At 41.0% G+C, this 20,252-nt stretch overlaps 1 protein-coding gene across 6 annotated transcripts in view; it reads right to left on the bottom strand.

Moving 5' to 3' along the window:
• Positions 1–20,252, bottom strand: part of Slc4a4 (solute carrier family 4 member 4) — a 321,412-nt gene that overhangs the window by 52,633 nt on the left and 248,527 nt on the right. For all 6 annotated transcript variants that reach the window (XM_051170376.1, XM_051170377.1, XM_051170378.1 and 3 more), the window contains 2 exons: positions 18,181–18,452; positions 5,036–5,106 (listed from right to left, as the gene is read on the bottom strand). In XM_051170376.1, coding sequence (XP_051026333.1) covers positions 5,036–5,106; positions 18,181–18,452 — 343 coding nt within the window. The remainder of the gene's footprint in view (positions 1–5,035; positions 5,107–18,180; positions 18,453–20,252) is intronic.

The raw sequence follows: 20,252 nt of genomic DNA, 5'->3' as shown, positions 1-20,252 counted from the left end.
CCAAACTTTGGAGATGAAAAGGACAAATGAGTGTTGAGAACAGAGAGAATGAAGAAAAAAAAAAAAAAAAAAAAAAAGATACTAACTTTGGACTGAGGCTGTGTAAAAGCTACAAATGTAAATTGTATGGCCAAAGGACCCATGGGACCATGCCTGCAACCGTACCAAAGAAACAAACATACAAGACAGCAGCGTTCATTTTAGGGTGTGACAGGCACCAGAGAGGTCTTGTTAACCGAGTGACTAAAACCCTCATCAGGTCTGGAATCTATGGCATACTCGAAGAAGAAATGGGACATTTTGTCAACCCCCTGTCCAGAGGATAAAGTTAAAGCAAATTTTCTGTTTTAAATGACCAGGGGAAACACAAGATGCTCAGTTAGCACACAACCTTCACAATGGCTGTTTCTAGTGGAAGCGCGTCCTATGCAACATTCAGAACAATACTCACACTATATTTACTATTCACCTGACATTCAAGTGTGATTGGGCAGTTACTGTTTTGTTTGTTAAATCTGGCAATGCTATTTCATTTAGTTAGAGGACACTTGACTAACAATAGCCAGTGGCAAATTAAAACGAGCTCCCACGGGAAATTGAGAACACACTGAATCCAAATACAGGAATGAACCAATATACAATAAGGGAGTTAAAAAGATGAAAGGAACAGCAACAGTGTTCCTAAGTTTCCTTAGAGAAATAAAATGTTTGCTGGAAAATTACTTAATAAAATAAGGCAGTGCAAAAGTGGGTAAATGCATGGCTAGGGAAGCAGAGAGGAACGCCATCTTTTTCACTGAGTACAGAGAAGACAAAATTTACATGGAGCCCTGAGAGCAGGAATGGTCTTCTAGTGCGTTCCTTCTCCAAAGGTAGTAAGAAAAGCAGAACAGCAAAGCTAAGAAATAACAGAACAAAACAAGTGGATGAGGAAAATGAGCAACAGATTTGCTGTGCGTTTCTTTATGTATCAGCAGTCGCACAGAGAAGTAGATCCTGGGAGCAGAGATGCTCGCGTGGAGACAAACGGAGCCATGCAGGAGCTACAAGTGATCCCATAGGGGTCACAAGGAAAAGAACACCAAGCAGCTGAGGATTTTGACAAAGCACAATCTCCTTAAAAGAGATGTCAAATCATTTTTCTGCATATCCTTTTCAAGAGAATTATCTTGCTACTTCTAAGTGGATTTGCCCGTTATTCTTAAAAATATAAGAATTTACTTAAAAAAAAAAATAAAGTGGCATACTATCTTCTCCCCAAAGCGTAGGAAGCAAGGGACAGAACAGACAAGTGTGGGCAAGCATTGAGCCTGGGTGACATGCATATGGCAGTTTCTTCTTCTCTTTTATTTCGCTGCCTATCTGAAGTTTTCTACAACATGTTTTTTAAGTTGGAACATGTGTATCTTTAAACATACTTAAATACAGATTTTTTTTTTTTACACTTGAATTTCTCAATGGGAGAAAACCACAGGATGCCATGTGTAAGGAGATTAGTATGACATTATGTTTCCCATAAAAATGAATGTTCACTCCTCTACTCACCCTGAGGGTACATCACATCAAACCACCGTTGCTTCTATGTCGAACCATCTAGTAGCCTGATGTGACTATAATAGTTCTTAGTTCTATGATCCACAGAATCACGAGTATAGACATGGTGAATTCCATGGGGTAGTGTAACAAGCAAAGAGTAAATAAATAATAGAGGTCTACACGGGTGGTTCACAACCTGTGGGCAGTGACCCCTTTCAGGGGGCATTGTCGAACAACCCTTTCACTGGGGTCACCTAAGACCATGCATGAAAAACACAGACATTTACATTATAACTCATGACAGTAGCAAGATTACAGTTAAGAAGTAATAATGAAAATGATTTTATGGTTGGTGGTCACAGCAACATGAGGAACTGTATTAAAAAGTGGCAGCATTAGGAAGGTTGAGAACCATTAAACAGAGACTGGTAAAATGATGTGTTCTTTAAGGTATGGTTGACAATGATACGATAAGCCAGAGCTTCAAGGAGAAGTGGATGATCTTCCTTTTAGGGCTTTTACCACCACGGGCAACCTAATATATTTGCATAATGTCCAATCTTACTTCATCATGGAGAGTATATATTTGAGCTGCAGTTGTTTGTACTCATGAAATACTGATTTGGGTTGGTTGGTTGGTTTGGTTTTCAGGACAGGGTTTCTCTGTTTAGCTTTGGCTGTCCTGGACTTGCTTTTTAGACCAAGCTGGCCTTGAACTCACAGAGATCCTCCTGTCTCTGCTTCCCCAGTGCTAGGATTAGAAATACTGAAATTTAATGGTTATTCTGCTTATGGCTAAGATTCTTTTTCTGAAGAGTTGAGATCATCGCTTCCAGAGTAACATGCAAAGCAAGCTGGGTAATTTGCAAAATCGGAAAGTCTAAAATCTACCAGAGATAAGGATGCAAAGAAACTTAAGTAAACTAAACTGAAATATTATAAGTCCCTCATACTCAAAGAGAGCCATGAGCAGTGGGTGCCCAGTGCATTCGGTGACTTCTGAAAGGACTAAGACATTTGCCCTCAGAAGGGCAGGGCAGCAGTGAAGCAAGGGATAATCTTTTGGCTCAGAAACCTAGGATGTAGACAAGACAACACACCATCCCACAGGGCTTCCTGCGATACAGGAAAAGTTCCATCTTGATTGTGGCTTGGAGCACGCCACTGCTCCTGATTTGCTCACCTCCCCCTGGTGGGGAGGCCTGGTGACACACAGAGGAAGGGGAAGCAGGCTATTGGATGAGACCTGATAGGCTGTGGTCATATGGTGGGGGAGGAGGTCCCCTTCTGTCACAGGTCTAGGGGGAAGGGAATAGGGTGAAAGAGGGACTGGGAGTGGGAATGAGAAGATACAAGCAAATGGGAAAACATTCAGGTTATAATATAAATAAATTATAATAAATTAAAATTTAAAAATTCAAAAAAAATTCTCACTGAAATAAGCACATCAGAACTGTGTATTGAAGGGGCAGAGAGGAAATTCCATGTAAAGAGCAAGTGCTAAGCAACTCTTTGCCGTTGGTCTCTTGGAGCTTGGAGCCGGCGGCCATCAGCTCCTAAATTACTCAGATACAGTGTGCACCAGCTGCGGCTCCTCTCGGCTCTTCTTTGCAGTGAGCATGTAAAGAATTTATTTGCAGGGTGGAGGGAAATGTGCATCAAGGTATCAAGAGGAGAAGTGGCAAGAGGCGAGGATGAAAGGATTCCAGCAGCAAACGGATCACTGATCTCATCCTCAGTAGGGGCAGCACCTCCACGGAGGGAGGCTCCCACCTGTCCAGAGGCTGGAATGCTCCTACCCTGCTCTCTCCTCTGAAACATCCCCCCTGCACAGGAGGGCAGCATATCTCCATGCTAGTGAGAATGAAGGGCAAGTCTTTCCCTTCCCTAACACTGCTTCCTAAGGTCTTAGGAGAGGAAGGCTCACTGGCTCCCCGAGGCTGCATGTCACTTTTCCTGCCCCTTCTCTCATAACTTAATTACGGACAAAAGGAAAAGAAGGAAATGACATCCCGATGACTGTGTGTCCAAGCAGAGCCAGCATGGCTCAGCAACTCAGAGAACTTGTGCCTCTCAGAAGGAATGGCTTCCAATTCTTCTCCACTATCTGTCACAGTGGGGGCAGTAACACTAGGGACAGTAACAGTGACACTGGCTGCAAGCAGCCACTCTGCTCAGTGCTGGCTGGCTGCTGAGTGGCCTCTGTGGTCTCTGTGAGGGTAGGAAGCAACGTGAAAGTGAATGTCTTTAAATTTTTTTTTTTTTTATGTCAAATGTACTTAGGTTTTTATTGGCTTCTTTTTAAAGCACAAAAAGACTTTGAATTAAATTTCTTTAAAAACTAGAAGGAAGCATTTCCTCTTCTATTTTAGGGAAGTCCTTCTGGGTTGGTTGGCAAAAAGTCTAAAACTTGGAATTCTTCTGTAATGATTTTCAACATGTATATATGTACACACACACACATACACACACACACACAGAGAGAGAGAGAGAGAGAGAGAGAGAGAGAGAGAGAGAGAGAGAGAGAGAGAGAGAGACAGAGAGACAGAGAGAGAGAGAGACAGAGAGAGACAGAGAGAGACAGACAGACAGACAGACAGAGACACAGAGACAGAGACTCACATACACTCAACACTCAGTATAAAATATAAAGAAGTAAAGACATGTTTTGAAAAAGTCAGAGAAAATTATAGAGCAAGGAATGAAGTCAGGAAAGCTAGAGAATACAAAAACAAGAGAAAAACAGGGTCATGTGAGAGCTGCCAGGAAGGACACAAACAGCATCTCTGAAAAGGATGCTGTGGCACCAGCCACACAATATCTGCAGAAGTGCTCTGGTCTCCTGAGAGATGGGCACTCTCTCAATACAAGGTATTCTGTTTTCTGCCTTTGTAACTGAGAGATTGATATTCTTTGGTCAGCTTCCATATTTGGCGTAGAAGGAACAATTAGAAGTCTGAAACAGCGCTTTCTCCATTTTCTCCAATATAAAAGTTGTCTTCCAGTCTGTGACCTTCCATGCTAAACAGCTCATTTGAAAAACTTAATTCCAGGGCCTTAAAGGTCCCTGGTTACAAGCCATGGGAAAGGACACCCTGGGATGGAGACTCAGTGCTCTCTTAGCGGTGGGGGAAGTGTTCTGCTACCATCACCCTTAGTAAAGGGAGGGCAGCCTCATCTGGTCAGTCAGACAAGACCCTAGTCAGGCCAGAAACAGACAGCATTGGTTCTTGTTTTCCAACACCTTCCTTGCCCTGGTGGAAAAATTTCAAGGTCACAATAAATAGTAGTTAGGCTCTTAAGGAGTCTTTGAAAAGAATGTTATATGAATATATCGTAGCTTCACATTTCTTAAAGGGGATGAAAACCAACAAGAGTGATAACAGGTTTCTTTTCTTTCCCTTTACAGACAATGAGGATTGCTAAAGGAGACCACATAGCACCAAGCATATACTACAAGCTATGCAGGTAATTTAAAATATTAAGTCACTTAACTTACCATGTCAGTGGAAGAAACAGTTGGCAGGTCCTCTGGGGCTACTGTGGTATCATTAGATACTGAGAGATTAACTGTAAGAAAAAGACATTTTTTAAGTATGAAAAATAAAATAGAAACAAACTAAATGCATAATGATCTTTAAAACACAAAAGGGGACATTAAAAGTTCTGAAACAGAACTGGGTGGTAGTGGCATACACCTTTAATCCCAGCACTAGGGAGGCAGAGGCAGGTGCATCACTATGAGTTCAGCCTGGTCTACAAAGCGAGTCCAGGACAGTCAAGGCTACACAGAGAAACCCTGTCTCAAAACAACAAAACAAAACAAAAAAAGTTCTGAAACAATGTAAGAGCACTATGAAATATTCTTTAAAAAAGATTTGAGCAGATTTGTAAGGCAGATATTTAAGAGATGATATTAAATTTCATTTCTGGTCTTCAGAATCAACAGCACACTAGTGCCTTACAGATTTATCATAGAGGAAAATAGAGAGTTAGAAAATCTGAGAAGAACTGATGCATACCCAAAACTTGGGAGCAGTTAATCAAAATTCAGGATCTTACGCTGGCGTCTTTACCATCTATAATTCTGTCTACAGTCAATAGACATTTGTCTAATGAAAGGACTGGCTGCCAATCACTAAGTTTATAACTGGATTCGTGTGCAGGGAAAACCTAGTACTGAGGAGCTTTACAACTGTTAAGTAATTTCAGTGTTTAGATAATTGAACTGTGCATGATAAAGTCTATCTTTGCAACATGTGTGGAAAAGCAATAAACAAATTATATAAATATGAGGTTGGATATGTAACCAAACTTTAAAACATTTTCATATAAGGAGGCATCATTTTCAAACTTAAGACGCACCTTGCTGAAGAATTTAACTTTTACTATTTCACTAGTTATTTTACTTTATGTGTAATATTTTAATTACAACATTTCATTTTTGTCAGCTAAGACTCCTCTTCCACTGACAGGAAGATCTGCATTTTAAGCGGTTATGTAGAGAATATACTTAACTAATGGCAATAGGAAACAACATCAATTAAGCTTTTATCTGAGAATTAAGAATTGTATCATTAAAAAAAAAAAGAATCGTATCATTTATTCAACATTTAATTCAAAAGTTAGCTTTTCATTCTTCCTATCCATTCAAATGCCAAACTGTCATCTTTGCTCCCTGTGTTTTGGATCTTGCCCGTATAAACCTTTACGGAGAAATGTGTGGCTCTGTCTGATGGTTGCAATATAAACCGGGAGCTTCAAGAGAACACAGCCTTCCACTCCTCTAGAGTTTTACATAGTCTGACTCTTAACTCACAGGCATGATCCAGGGCTAGTTAACAAAGCTGGGGGAGGAGGTATGTCCCCACTGGAAATGAATAAGAGTAAATACAGAGAGAGGAAATAGAAAAGACAAAGAAACTAAAGGAGAAGAAATGCTTGGTCTGGGTCCTAGTTTGGGTCAACATTAAAATCTATCCTGGTCACCGAAGCCTGCGCATTATGAAAGTATTAGCCAGAAGGTACGGCCTACCACAGCCACCCTGACATGCACACATGGTAAGTTTTCTTACAAAGCCAAAAGAGTCAAGGAGGCTAAAGAATTCTTGGCCCAAGCAATAAGACAAGAATCCTTTTTTAAAAATCAGTGAAGTACTATAAACAAATCTAGGATTTTAGTAGTGTTTTGTTCTAGAAAAATGAAGTACATGAGTTTGAATGCTTGGCTCATAGGGAGTGGCACTATTAGGAGGTGTGGCCTTGTTGGAGTAGGTGTGGCCTTGTTGGAGTAGGTGTGGCCTTGTTGGAGGAAGTGTGTCACTGTGGAGGCAGATTTTTGAAGTCTGCTATAAACTCAATCTACACCCAGTGACCCAATCCCCTTCCTGCTGACTGCTGATCCAGATGTTGACCTCTCAGCTACCCCAGCACCATGTCTGCCTGCATACCACCATGCATTCTACCATGATGACAATGGACTAAACTTCTGCACTGTAAGTCATCCACAATTAAATGTTTTCCTTTACAAGAGTTGCCTTAGTCATGGTGTCTCTTCACAGCAATGGAAACCCAAAGTAAGAAGTCTGATAATATGCAATTTGTTCATTTATAAACATGGTATGGGTCTAATGATTTACCACATTTTCTAGCAAGCATGGGGCCTTGGGTTTTCATCTCAATGCTGGTTAAAGAATCAGGGTGAGAGGTGGCATATCAGAGGCAAAATATCAGAAATCCAACTATATAGCTATCCTTAACTGTATAGCAAATTTGAGGTCAATCTAGGCTAATAAGACTCTTCAAAAAATAGATAGTACACAAATAAATCATCCCAGAACACACCATAGGTAACCTTTCTCCCATGATGTAAATATTGGGCAAGACTCGGAAGCAAGACATGACAGGTGCCTTCTGTAAATGTGCAGTCAGAAGCACATGAGTTCGGACTTTATTACACTCCACACTCTTTCTTTTCTACCAGCATTCCTATTCATCAAAATCTAGTTGATGATGTTTATGGGCCAAGAATTCAAGGGGAGACCTTGCTCACTAATGAGTCAGCATTCGTGAACTCACAGGCACTATTCCATGACTGGCAGGGTGCTCTTCCTCCAGCTGGCTTTTCAATGCAGCTTCACAGCTTCCTATGACAGGATGCTGAAAGTTTTCTTTGCAACACACTTCTCTGCATTCCAACAGTGGTTAAAGAGGGGTGGAAGGTATTCAAGACTCTAACTCGGTGAAGTAATTATAGATAATGCAAAAATTAAAACAAGAGCCTGAACTTTCAGGAAGTACTCCCACGCATTGGAAATGTATAAATTCCACTTAATTGCATTTCTTTACATCTTCAGTGTTCATCTGAGATAAACCAGTAAAGTACACTGGCCCTAAAAAATACCAGAAGAGCAATATCTAAAGAGCAGGAGAAAGTATACAATACTTTCTCTGCTTATTTTCATAAGTGTGTGTGTGTGTGTCTCTGTGTGTGTGTGTGTGTGTGTGTGTGCGCACGCGCGCATTTCTATAAATACATATTGGCAGGATTTGGTAGACTCCATAAATGAGATTAAAAGTAAATTTCTTTAGGCTCACTGATGAAAAAATGATCGATTATAGCTGGGCTCTAGATATACAAGGGCCATTGGGCACCTTTTAGATCCAGACACAGTATAAACACTTTGGCATCCAATTCCAGACTGATCCATTTATAAGGCATCTGCAATATCCTTAATTAGGATTCTGGAAAGGTCAAAAGGAAAAGCCCAGACATGCTGCACTCTGTCTTCACTCTCAGCTTGGCATCAAGGCTCGGGAGTGAAAAGTGAGCCCTCTGCTTTAAGAATGTGGCTAACACAGATCCAGCCAGTCATCACCAGGACAGTCTACCCCACGCATCCCCGCAGCTTCACGATTTTCCATTATTTGGATTTTTCACATTTTTGGTCCTCCTTTATGTATTAAAGTTGAGTACCATTCAGATCCACCTCTGGAATGGTGGGATGCATGTTGTCAGAAATAGACATTTTCCAAGTGTGTCTCTCACTTTTCGATCTTATGTTGGCCCTTCCTCCTTAAGTGCTGGTGGAGTGTTCTAGGAAAGGAACCAGGAGACAGAGTGGCTTCCACTGAAGGAAGGAACATGTGTCTGTGTTAGCACACCTCCTACACAAGGGTAACCCTCTTTAATTCTCCACAGGCCTGATGCCAAGTCTCCACATGGCCCATCTTTATACACTGGTAGTAATTAAAGCAATCAGAAGTTGCACAGGCTCACTTGATTGGTTATTGCAGGCAAGTCTGACCATACAGTGCAACACAGCATCTCATCGGAGAGGAGTGCAGTAGCCCTGGCCTAAAGTCTGACTGTACCACGTTCTGAACGCAGGACTCAGAAACTCCTTCCCTTAACCCTGGCCTTACAGAAGTAACTTCACTTTTTCAAGTCACAGGTCCTTCGTTTGTGTAGCCGGATTTGAATCCAACCACCCCATAAGGTGGCGAAACAGATTCAATAGTGGAGTACAGACAAAAACTATTAGCTCGGTACCAGCCTCAGGTCGGAGCCAAGCAAATGGTGCTAAGATTGCTACTAGCTCCATGATCTGGAGAAAGCAGAGCTCCACCTGGGGAGATGTCAACCACTTCTCTAAGGTTTTGTGATGATTAAATCTGCAGGTACTGTGCTATTTAAACATAGGTTTGCTGAAATCCCCTGGTAAATGCCGGCCATTTGGGTGGTGCCAACTAAATATTGGTTGAATCGGAATTTGCATCCCAACAGCTTGTCAAAGGCTACAGTACCGCGAGGAGCTGCAAGCAAGGAGGAGGAGAAGGCTACTCTATAGTTATCAGACTTCTGCAGTTTATTTCACTCTAAGCATTGCCTTAAGGAAATCAAGTAAGTGGCTAATGGATATAAGATAAAAACCAGTCTCCTCGCTACAGGAGCACGTCATTGATTTCAGGGTCCTGGATAACCTGATTATACCATATTCCTTGATAAAGTTGAGTTTATGCTTTAAATGTCTAGGTCAACAGCAGCCATAAAACAAAAAACAAAAGCAGCTTCTGTAGGTAACGGCAAAGCGAATCAGGAAACGCTGGGAGAAACAGCGACGGGTTACCACCTCTCTCCGCTCTAAGTCTAAAATCAAAGCTTTATAGCTTTAAAAACTTCTCTAGTTACTGTTTTCATTTTCCCAGACCCCAATGCTTGAGACGGCCCGGCCCGCGCCGAGCAAGTTAGTTAACTTGTCTTCGGCTGCAGACACACTTCCCACAAGCTTGCTGTGACGCCCTGCCCTTTGCTAAAGAGCAGAGTTACAGTAGATAAGCTAAGTGCGATGTGTTTAGACACTGTGTCCACAAAAATGTCTCCTCCACCTCCATCCATCGTCACGTCCCCAGTGTGCCACAGACAGTATTGCAGGGAAACTTGTCCAAATGCATGTTTTATATAAACACAAAGCTGAAGAGTATTTCCAGGTCCGGTGCTAATCCAAATTCACTCTTACCTCCTCCTCCCCACTCTTTACAAGCATTGTGGGGGAGCTGCTGGGATACAGGTTAGGACAGTGAGAGGAGACAGCAGTGATGGGTGTTGGGGACACGTGTGGCTTTCTCGGGAGCCCCGGCGACCATCAGTGACAGAACATCAACTGTGCTAATGAAACGCTGTCCCAAGGGCAAGCCAGGGGAACAGTACAACATAACTTATAATTGTTGCTATTGCTTTATGATTTAAACTGACTTCATAAAAAAAAAAAGAAAGAAAGAAATGACCTGCAATAAAAGAGGAATTGCATTTAATATGGCACCATTCCGAAAAGATAAATTAGGATCGCACTGCATTTCCTTATTTTCTATAACTATGAAACACATATTGACTACGCTGTTAGGCCACAGGATTCGCAAACAAACCAAGCAGTTCTTCTCAATGTGGCGACATGCTAGCACGGTGTCTGTCTATTAGGTTAAGAGAGAAATTATGTAAAAAGAAATGGTAGTGAAATTCTATCTTAGTGACAACTGCTTCAGAGCATTCAGATGTCTCTCCGTGTGTGGATAAAATAAAGGGGAGGACATGGAAGGCACTGCTAATTCATTCATTTGGCTTGGTCTTATAATTTCACACCAGGAGAAGGGTCATCGCTAACTCTGAGAGATTACAGACAGAGATGTGCTCGATGTCTGAGAAAGAATTTTCTCCTCTTAATCACTCATCCATTATTAAGCACGTTCTCTCTGGAACAGTTAACAACAAATCAATAAAATATAACCCGTCTGTTAGCAACACAGTGTCTGTCCCCTGAGGCTGTTTTTCTTCCTTTTATAATTTATCATTTTTAGCAAGGCTTTCTTTCCCCCCCTCCAAATAAAGAACCAACACCTGGTCAGAACATTCATTTTGACCTTGTCTAAACTATTAAGTCACCCTTGAGCATGTATTTATCAAAACCTTTACACATTATGCAAATGAGCAGAGGGACTAGGAAAAAAATGTATTTCTAAAGTCTGGGTCAAATAAAACTGAACCTCTGGTCATTTGAAAATAATTAACACTATTTATACTATAATACCTCTTCAAAGTGATCATAAAATACTGTTGAAATTGTTTTCAATGAAAAAAGTGTGTGTGCGCACACGTGTGTGCACGCATTTGTGCGCATGAACCATATCATTTCAAGGAACATAATTTTTAAAAATCAATAAGGTAGACTCCTAGTACCTTTCAGATGATGGTTGAAGGAGAAAGAAAAAAGGTTCAGGGAGAATTGAAAGTGAGTTTAAGAAAATATGTCCATACTTTGTTCCTAATTTTAAAAGGATCCTAGCACTCACGTTTCTAGATGAATTATACAGATTTTCTTGAGGTGAACTGAACACTTCCCCCCTAACACAACATTCTTAAGGCTTTGGGCTCAATAGAATAGTAATAAATACTCTACATTACTGGACTAAATCCACTTTTCTTCCCTTAGATGCAGGGGCAAGTGTGTCCTGTTTGTCTATAATAGCACACTGCTTATTAGTGACTGTCTAGGCTCAGCTTGCAGTAGAAGCTTACCAGGGGAAAAAAGAAAATGTTGAAACTTCTTTAAAGAATACTATAATATTAAACTGAAGGAGATTTCTCATGTAAGACAATGAGAGTTATGAAAACAAAAAGACAAATCTTGATTCAGTGTTGATGGATGCCAAGTAGTTCTGTATATTATGCCATTTAAGGTTATTAGCAAACCCTCAGTCACAACACGAATGCAGTTCATGGCGTGTGGAGCAAAGAGTTAATTAGCTAATTAATTAGTCTATCTCATGGCCATACTGCATGTGGTGGCCAAGGTCAGAGTTCGACTTTTACTCCAAAGGCCAGGTGTTAGTGGTACATGTCTTTAATTCCAGCACTTGGAAGGCAGATGCATATGGATCTCTGAGTTTAAGCCACAGCTACACAGAAAAACCCTATCTCAAAATAAAATAAAATAAAAACAAATATATAAAAATTTAAAAACATTTTTTAAAAAGAAAGGGAGTTTGAACATAGGTACCTTGTATAAGTTGACAGCACTGCTCCTAAAAGACCAGAATTACTCAGTGAACATTTTAATGCCAGACACAGGTTACTGTCATTCAAGTCCTTGGTCAGAGAAGCGACAAAGGCACCCAGCAGGCTGATGGCATTACTCTTGGTTGCAATGATGGTAAGAGCCTATTTCTGAGGACACTGTAGGACATAGAGAAATCCGTCTAGAAACGATGGAAATTTCTCTCCCTGCTGGCTAGCTTTCATTGTACCTGGAGGTGCTATGCAGGCTGGGGAGAGCAGACACCAGCAATCTCACCCAGCACTGAATCATGCACCAGGAAAAATGTGACCACCAGGGCAATAGTGGCATGTCTGTTACTGGGAATAACCAACTGCTTTCTGATTGGATTCAAGGCCTGCCCCACAAGAAGGAAATATCAAGCCTAGTCCAAAGCCAGTGGCTAGGGAAGTGCCAGGTGCCAGGTCCCAGGTGCCAGGTGCCAGGTGGAGGCCTCCCGTTATTGTTTTGCTAAATGGCCACGTTGTCAAACTCCCTTCTACGTATTTATGTCTATACCACGGACTATTACTACTTCCATCTTGGTCAGAGAAGCTTCTTTGTACAGTGGGCAATGATTAATGCAGTGACTCATGTCTAGTTAAAATACTGAGAATAAGCGACTATTAGTGCTCAGCTGCAAATGGGATTCATTGTTTATTCTTCTGACACTATCCGTCTCCAGGAAAAAAAATGTTGGAAGAGGAAACAGGCAGCTTAGAACCCAAGGATGGGCGAGAGCACTGTGAAATCTTGTCTGCCGAGCCTGATATCGCTGATACGCATATCCGTTTGCAGTGGCGGTGGTTCCCTGCACAAGACTTAAACCTGTCAAAATTCTAGTGTGGATGAGGAAGGAGCTCACAAGATCCCCAGCCATAACTGAGGAGCTACTGGGAATAGTTGGCTGCCGAGGAAAGTTAAGTCTGTTTTCTTCTGGGATGTGGTCTCTGGTAGGGTTGCCCACACTTCAGCGGATGGCTTTCCAAACATGAGCATTAATTGGGCAGCATTAATTGAACTCAGTGGGTTATACTTTCAAAGAAGAGGACAAGAAGTTGGCAGAAGGACCAGGTGGGAGTCTTGAAGGAGTTGGAGCAGGGAAATAGGTAGATATTATCAAAATACATTTTGATACGTACTACAAAATTATCAAAGAACAAGAATAATACATGTATGAAATATTTTTTTAAATTAAAATTAAAAGGCCCTAAAACATTGTGAACACAAATAGTCTTGTTAGTGATTCGTGGCCCCATTTCCATTCTGTAGACTCCCCTCAATTTGCAGGATGATGCCTCCATCTGTGCAGTTGCTGGCTTCCCATTACATACTGCCCCAGTGTGGGAAAACAAGCCATCCGCCAGTTTAAATATTATTGACTCATTGATTGAATTCTTTTACTAGGAGTGCATGTTGTGATGAAAGACCAGCCCTTTGTTGTTCTTAGAGCTCGTACTTGAGCTGTACGTGTAACTCTCCTTAGCACGTTTTTATTTTGCTCTTCAGAAGTAATACATTTGAGATGAGTCTTTGCAGCTTGCTATCACAACTATAAAGGTTATGGCAAAGTTGGAAAATTGTTGATTAGGAACTACATAGTCATTTACTGTTTCCTTTCTTCCTTCCTTCCTTCCTTTCTCTTTCTTTCTTTCTTTCTTTCTTTCTTTCTTTCTTTCTTTCTTTCTTTCTTTCTTTCTTTCTCAAAATCAGGTTATCACTGTGTAGATCTGGCTGGCCCAGAGCTCACTATATAGTCCAGACTGGCCCTGAACACCCAGAAGTCCACCTGCCTCTAACTCCCAAATGCTGGGATTAGGGTGTGTTCCACCATGCCCCTCCAACAGTTATTAGCATTATAAATCTTAGAAAGCCCATGAAATTGTTAACATGAATGCACATATCCTGTGATTCGAATAAGAATGGCTTCTATAGCTGAATGCTTAGTCACAGGAGTGGCACTTTTTGAAAAGGATTTAGAGGTGTAGCCTCCTTGGAGAAAGTGTGTCACTGGGGTGGGCTTTGAGGTTTCAAGAGCGCAAACCAAGCCCAGAGTCACTCTCAGCCTAGGTATGAGGTTGCATCTTAGCTAATTCTCCAGCATCTCACTTGCCGGCCAAGATGCTCCTGGCCATTATGACAATGAACTAAACCTCGGAAACTCAACTAAATGCATCTTTTAGTGAGTGTTTCCTTGGTCGTGGTGTATCATCACAGCAAGGGACAGCGACAAAGACATGTCCACATGCCTTTTTCCCAAGACACAAGCAGGTTTCAACTCCACAGGCTTAGACAGCCATCAGTACACATGTCATGAGTGCCACCAGCACAAAAATAAGTGCAACCAATAACGTGGAGGCAGAATAGTCCGGCTACCCAACGGTGTATGGTTAGAGGGAAAAAACAACTCCTGGCAGCTCCTTTGTGCTGTCACTCATACCAAAGGTTAACTTGTAATGAGTAATTGCAACAATAATAAGGCAGGGAACATTTAATTACTTGTTACATGTTACAAAACATTCTAAGCACTCTATTGGTACTAATTTATTAGGGGAGGAACTGATACAAGGTTGACACTAGCTAGCCCAGGCTAGGTCAGAATGTGAAATCCTCCTGCCTCAGCCTCCCAAGTCCTGGATTATAGGCAAACACTACCATATCTGCCGTCTTTACTACAGCTCTAAAGGTATGTAGTAGCATTAACTGTATCTTATAGAGGAAGAGGAAGAGACTAAGCCGTCTGGGAGGAAGGAACTTGTTCCAGTCATACCTTTGGCACCAGTCAACTGGTACTTAAACCTAAGATCTATACTGGTACCAACTAGAAGAAGCTGGAATTGCGGTGTTCTGAGAGCAATTCAGCACCACGGCTTCATATACCCTAGGGGGCGTGAGTAGAAGGGAAACCATTATCCTGCAATGTACCCCTGCACTGCACATCTGAGGTTGCCTCCATCCTCGGTGCCTTCTTTTCGTACAAAGATACCTCCTGGAAGGGAAACTTCAAAGAAACCCCACTCCCTCCTCTCGGTTCCCATCCCCCTTCCCCTTGTCTCTCCTTCTCCCTATCCCTCTCTCTGTCTCTGTCTCTCTCTCCCTCAGCCCCCCCCCCCCACAACTTGAGCATACTCAGGTGATGCCTTCCTGAGTCCTATATTAACTTGTATGTCACCATCCAACTAAAAGAAATAATGAAAGTTTCCATTAGCCAGAGGGAGAATGGGGCCAGGACCAGATCTACCTTTTGTGTGCGACAGGTGTGCTGACAAACACCATGAGCCACAGGCCATGAGTGTTAATTATTTTCTTTTAGAAAACCTTGCCGAATAATTACTCAGACCTGCATAACAAGCCAGCTCAAAGACTTTTGCACAAACACATAAATGAATGTGTATGCATACAAATAAATAAATGAAAAAGAAAGTTCAAGACCACAGTGTCAGGACACTGTGGATTCTCCCCCACCCACCCCCTTTTCAGCATTAAGGATTGAACTCAAAGTTATGCATATACCAGGCAAGCACTTGACCCACCGAGCTATGCCCCTAGGCCCTGAATCCAGTGTTTTCACTGTCCTGACTTCCCTCAAGTCCAGGACAATGGCCTCCATGGGCTTTAAGCATTCTCCTAAGAAGAGCTCCCAAAGCTGCATTTCTTTGCTGATCTATTGTAATAACTCATGTCATGACAACAAGCCATGTTTTGCCATTGGTTTTGAGACAGATTCTTATTCTGCAGTCCAGGCCATATTGGAACGATGTAAGCCAGGATGGCATTGAACCCATGGAAACCCTTCTGCCTCAATCTCCTGAGTTCTGGGATTACAGGCTGTGATGACTAGTCTTGGTTGTCAACTTGTCTAGACTTAAAATTAATATAAAATCCAAGTGGCTGGGTACAGCTGTGAGGGATTTTTCTTAATTAAATCCTTTGAAGCGGGAAGACCCACATTTAATTCAGATGTTTTGAGGTGAGAAAGTCTTTACTTAATCGCGGCCACCTTCTGGTAGCAGCCTCTGTAGAGGACATGGAAGAAGAAAGCTCTTGCTCTTTGCGCGTTTGCCCTCACTCTCACTGCTAAGTTCCTTCCTCCATTTGAACTTACTTCTTCAGGATTTCAGTGCACACTGAAGACCAGCTGAGACATCCAGCCTCATGGACTAAGCAACTACTGCATTCTTGGACTTTCCATGGGTAGATAGCCATTGCTATAATAGCTAGACCATTCTAATAAATCCCATATTATGTATACATATATGTAAATTTATATATTAATTAATACAGTATACTATATTAATTGATATATTATAATTTATATATTAATCTATTAGTTTATATTATATTATATTATATTATATTATATTATATTATATTATATTATATTATATTATATTTGCTCTAGAGAACCTTCCTTGACTTGCAGGCATTTACTACCATGTCCTGCACAAGCACCTTTTTCATCTGTGAGATATTTCATGTACTAAGACGAAGGCTGTTAAAACTTTGCAAAACTCATGGTCATCTGAATACTGAAATCTTAGCCTTGCATTTCTCTGCCTTGCTCTTAAGTATGGGATTTGTATTAATACACGCTTATTATCCTTAAACTAGACGAGGAGAGTTGTAAGTGTGAAGTCCTAGATGCCCAGACTTCTACTCTTCTCCACCACGCAGATGAAAATCAATTATTTCCAGCATCCTAGTCTCCCTGACCCCAGGGTGGAGAGTCAGACACACCACCAACATATCTGCAAGTAATCTTGCACAGCCTCCCACAAGCACAAACACCCTTTAACTTTTATATCCCTATGCATTCTGGATCTGGCCTGTAGCGCAACCACATTGACTTTACTATAAATATGAAAAGGCTTAGCCTCAGAATCCAGAAGTAAAAGTGGACATTCCATAAATATACTTCACATTTACGCTGTAGGCTTATCCCATCCCAGCATTTTATTGGACTCAATCTACTAAGCTGTACCTAAAAAGTGTGACATGCATATCAATTTTTACTTTGGGTAAAACCAACCTATAGCTAATTGTACATCATGTTATCCACAATACTATTGTTATTAAATTGTATAATACAAACACCAATCTCGTAGTCGACTACTGCAAATCTAGAGGATCTTGCTTACAGTGAGTCCTCTTTCCATAAGCCTTGTGCTCTATAAATCAATGATGCATTACTCTTACAAATCGTTCATAAGATTTTGAACACATTTTTATTAAAAATAAAAACCTGATATTGACTTAAGTTTGGACAGATTGATATTAAATTATTAAAATGTACCATCACGTTACTCTCTCAAATATTACCTAAATCTCTTCTGACTTCACTATATAAGTCTGTTATTAGTGTGCATATATATATGCATTATGTATACATAGATATACATACGCATACACATATGTGTATACCTGTGTGTGTTCACGAGGCTGCCTGCTTTCCTTCCTTCTTAGTTTCTCTTAGCCTTTCCCTTCCTACTGGCATTGCACAGCAGAGGTAAACTAAAAGGTCCCACTCATCCACTAAAGGCCTCCAATCTGAGCTTCCTTTTTAAATTTCATAATTCAACTTATAAAAACTGAATCAGTATTTGTTTTTTTCTTCTGTGGTTTAACATAATCCACTTAAACGTCCTCTAAAGGGAGAGATTCTCATAGCAATCAAGAAACAGTAAAATGTGAAACAGAAGTTCAGAGAATTGGGTCCGTCTGATCTTTAGACCTATTACATATATGCCTGTGCCTCCCCAGTTACCTCATAAAAATAAGAATAATGTAAACATTGGTTCCTTGTAAATACTAGACTTTGAGGTCATCACAAAGTACTGAGCCGGCGTTGTTCCCGTTGCACTGCTCCTGATGTCATTTCCTCATTGGACAGCATGCTCAGATACCTCATATGTCAAATTTAATACCATAGTCCCTCAGAGGAAAATCAGAGGGTCCTTTTGTAAGGAACTTGGCGCCACCCTGAAACTTTGCAAGTACCAGTTCACATCCTTCCTCCACAGAGGGACAGCGTAGGCACTAGCCAAGGCTACCTTACCTGGGCTGGGCGGCAGGCAAGCACACGAGAAGTGAGTGTTGTAGCCCACTCTGAAGTCAGAGTTGATAGGGTAGTAATCTGCCAGCTTGATCATCTTCTTGAAAGCGTCATAGATGAAGATGAAGCTGATCAGAGAGGAGAAGCCTTCTTCCGTGAAACGAGTGAAATACTGAACCAGGAAGCTGGCGTCGGTGGCCACGAGAATGAGACACATGAAGGCCGACCACAGGCCAATCCAAAGACGAAACTCCAAGTAGTCAAAATTATGGTCCCTGGGGGGAGGAGGGGAACAGGCATTTTGATGGTTCCTCCAGGAAACATACAGAATATAAAAACCACTAAAGTGCCTATAGGACAGCTGCTAAAAATACAGATCACTTTCTGACATTACACATGAAGCTCAAGTTTTATCAAGAAAAAATTAAGCTTAAGGATTTGGTTTCAGGTTTGCTTTTGTCTTTGGGTTTGGTTTTAGGTTTGTTTGTTTGTTTGTTTGTTTTGTTTTTTGTTTTTGTTTTTGGGTGGAAGGCACTTAGTACATTTACTCACTAATTTTCGCTTTCAAAAAATGGGCTACACAGAGAAACCCTGCCCCACAAAACAAAACAAAACAAAAACAAACAAACAAACTTCTGAGGTGGTATAATTAATTTTATGCCAACCTGACTTGGATATTGGGTGCCCACCTATGTGGTAAAACATTATTGTGTGTTTCCACAAGTCTCTCTCTCTAGAGACATTAACATTTAAATTCATGGGCTTTGGGTAAATGTGAACAGGCCTCATCCCACAGCAAAAGAAAACAAAGAAAGAGATTGTGAACACTTTAGTATGAAGTCATGTTCTATAGATCTTCAAAGATAATTCCAACAACAGCTTTATCTTCCATTTCAGTTCTGTGTGTATCTGCATCTCTGCTGCTTAATGCTATGCATGCCTGTGTAAGAGAACTGTACTACGTAGAAAAAAAAAAGTCCTAAGTATTGAGATAATTCACATTATCCTAAGAGACACCTCCAGAACAAAAAGAAACATTTTACTACCATTTGAGCCAACAAACATTTTTCTTAAGAGTTTAAAAACAACTAACCACCTAGTTTTGCTTCCCTCACAAGATGAAAACTAAAATGATCTTTTTTGTTTGGTTGGTCGGTTTTCTGTTTTGTTTTTGAGAAAGGGGTCCACTCCATAGCACAGGCTTGCCTCGAACTCTATCTATAACTGGGGCTGGACTTCAAGTGAGAGCACTTCTGCCTCAGCCTTCCACATGCTGAAATTATGCATGTGCACCACTATGCTCGGACTAAAAGCTAAGGCACTCTAAATTTCTTCCAAGAATTCTAGAAGTTGTTATAGAATGGATATTGCAAGAGAGGATAAGAAACAAATCTATTAACTGTTGGCAATTAAAACATCATGAGTTTGGACACAAAGGAAAAATGCACATGCAAGCTTACATCTTAGAACTCAAACAGTATACACCAAAGTAGCTATTCTAAGAGACCTGCAAACTGCCAGGGTAGTTTAGTGAGAATGACTCAAATAAAAATCACTAACTAAAACAATGGCACTGTTAGGAACCCGCAGCGTTTACAATTTCAAAAAGAAACAGAAGAGGAGAATTTCTTGTAGCACATGGGTTGGTAACCTATCATAACTACCCCTGCTCCTGCCAGACAAGGGTTCAACTACAGCTACTGAATGGGAAAACTATGTTGGAGAAAAACCAGGCAAGATGAACTAATAGCCACTTAGCCAAAGAGCCGTCTTGATTCTTTAGTGCGGCGGAGAGGCAAGCGAATGACCAAATGGAGATCTTAAACAGTACTTCCAGGACACACTAGCAAGTTTTTTCCCATGGAGCATCTCATAAGTAATGGGGAGCCACAAAGCATTTTCTGTCCAGAGGAATAGCAGAGATACTAGTATTCTAAGAGAAGCAAATGAATCAATTCACAGCATCGTGCCTAAAAGTAGCATTTGTCACGTAATAGGCAATGTTGGCTTTAAGGCAGTTTTGCAAATGTTTCTCGTTTGCTTTACAACTGTTTTCAAATAAATTGCTTGAAACT

Source organism: Acomys russatus, chromosome 28 (genome assembly GCF_903995435.1).
Source record: "Acomys russatus chromosome 28, mAcoRus1.1, whole genome shotgun sequence".
Lineage (NCBI taxonomy): Eukaryota > Metazoa > Chordata > Mammalia > Rodentia > Muridae > Acomys > Acomys russatus.
This window is presented reverse-complemented; position numbering and strand designations above follow the sequence as displayed.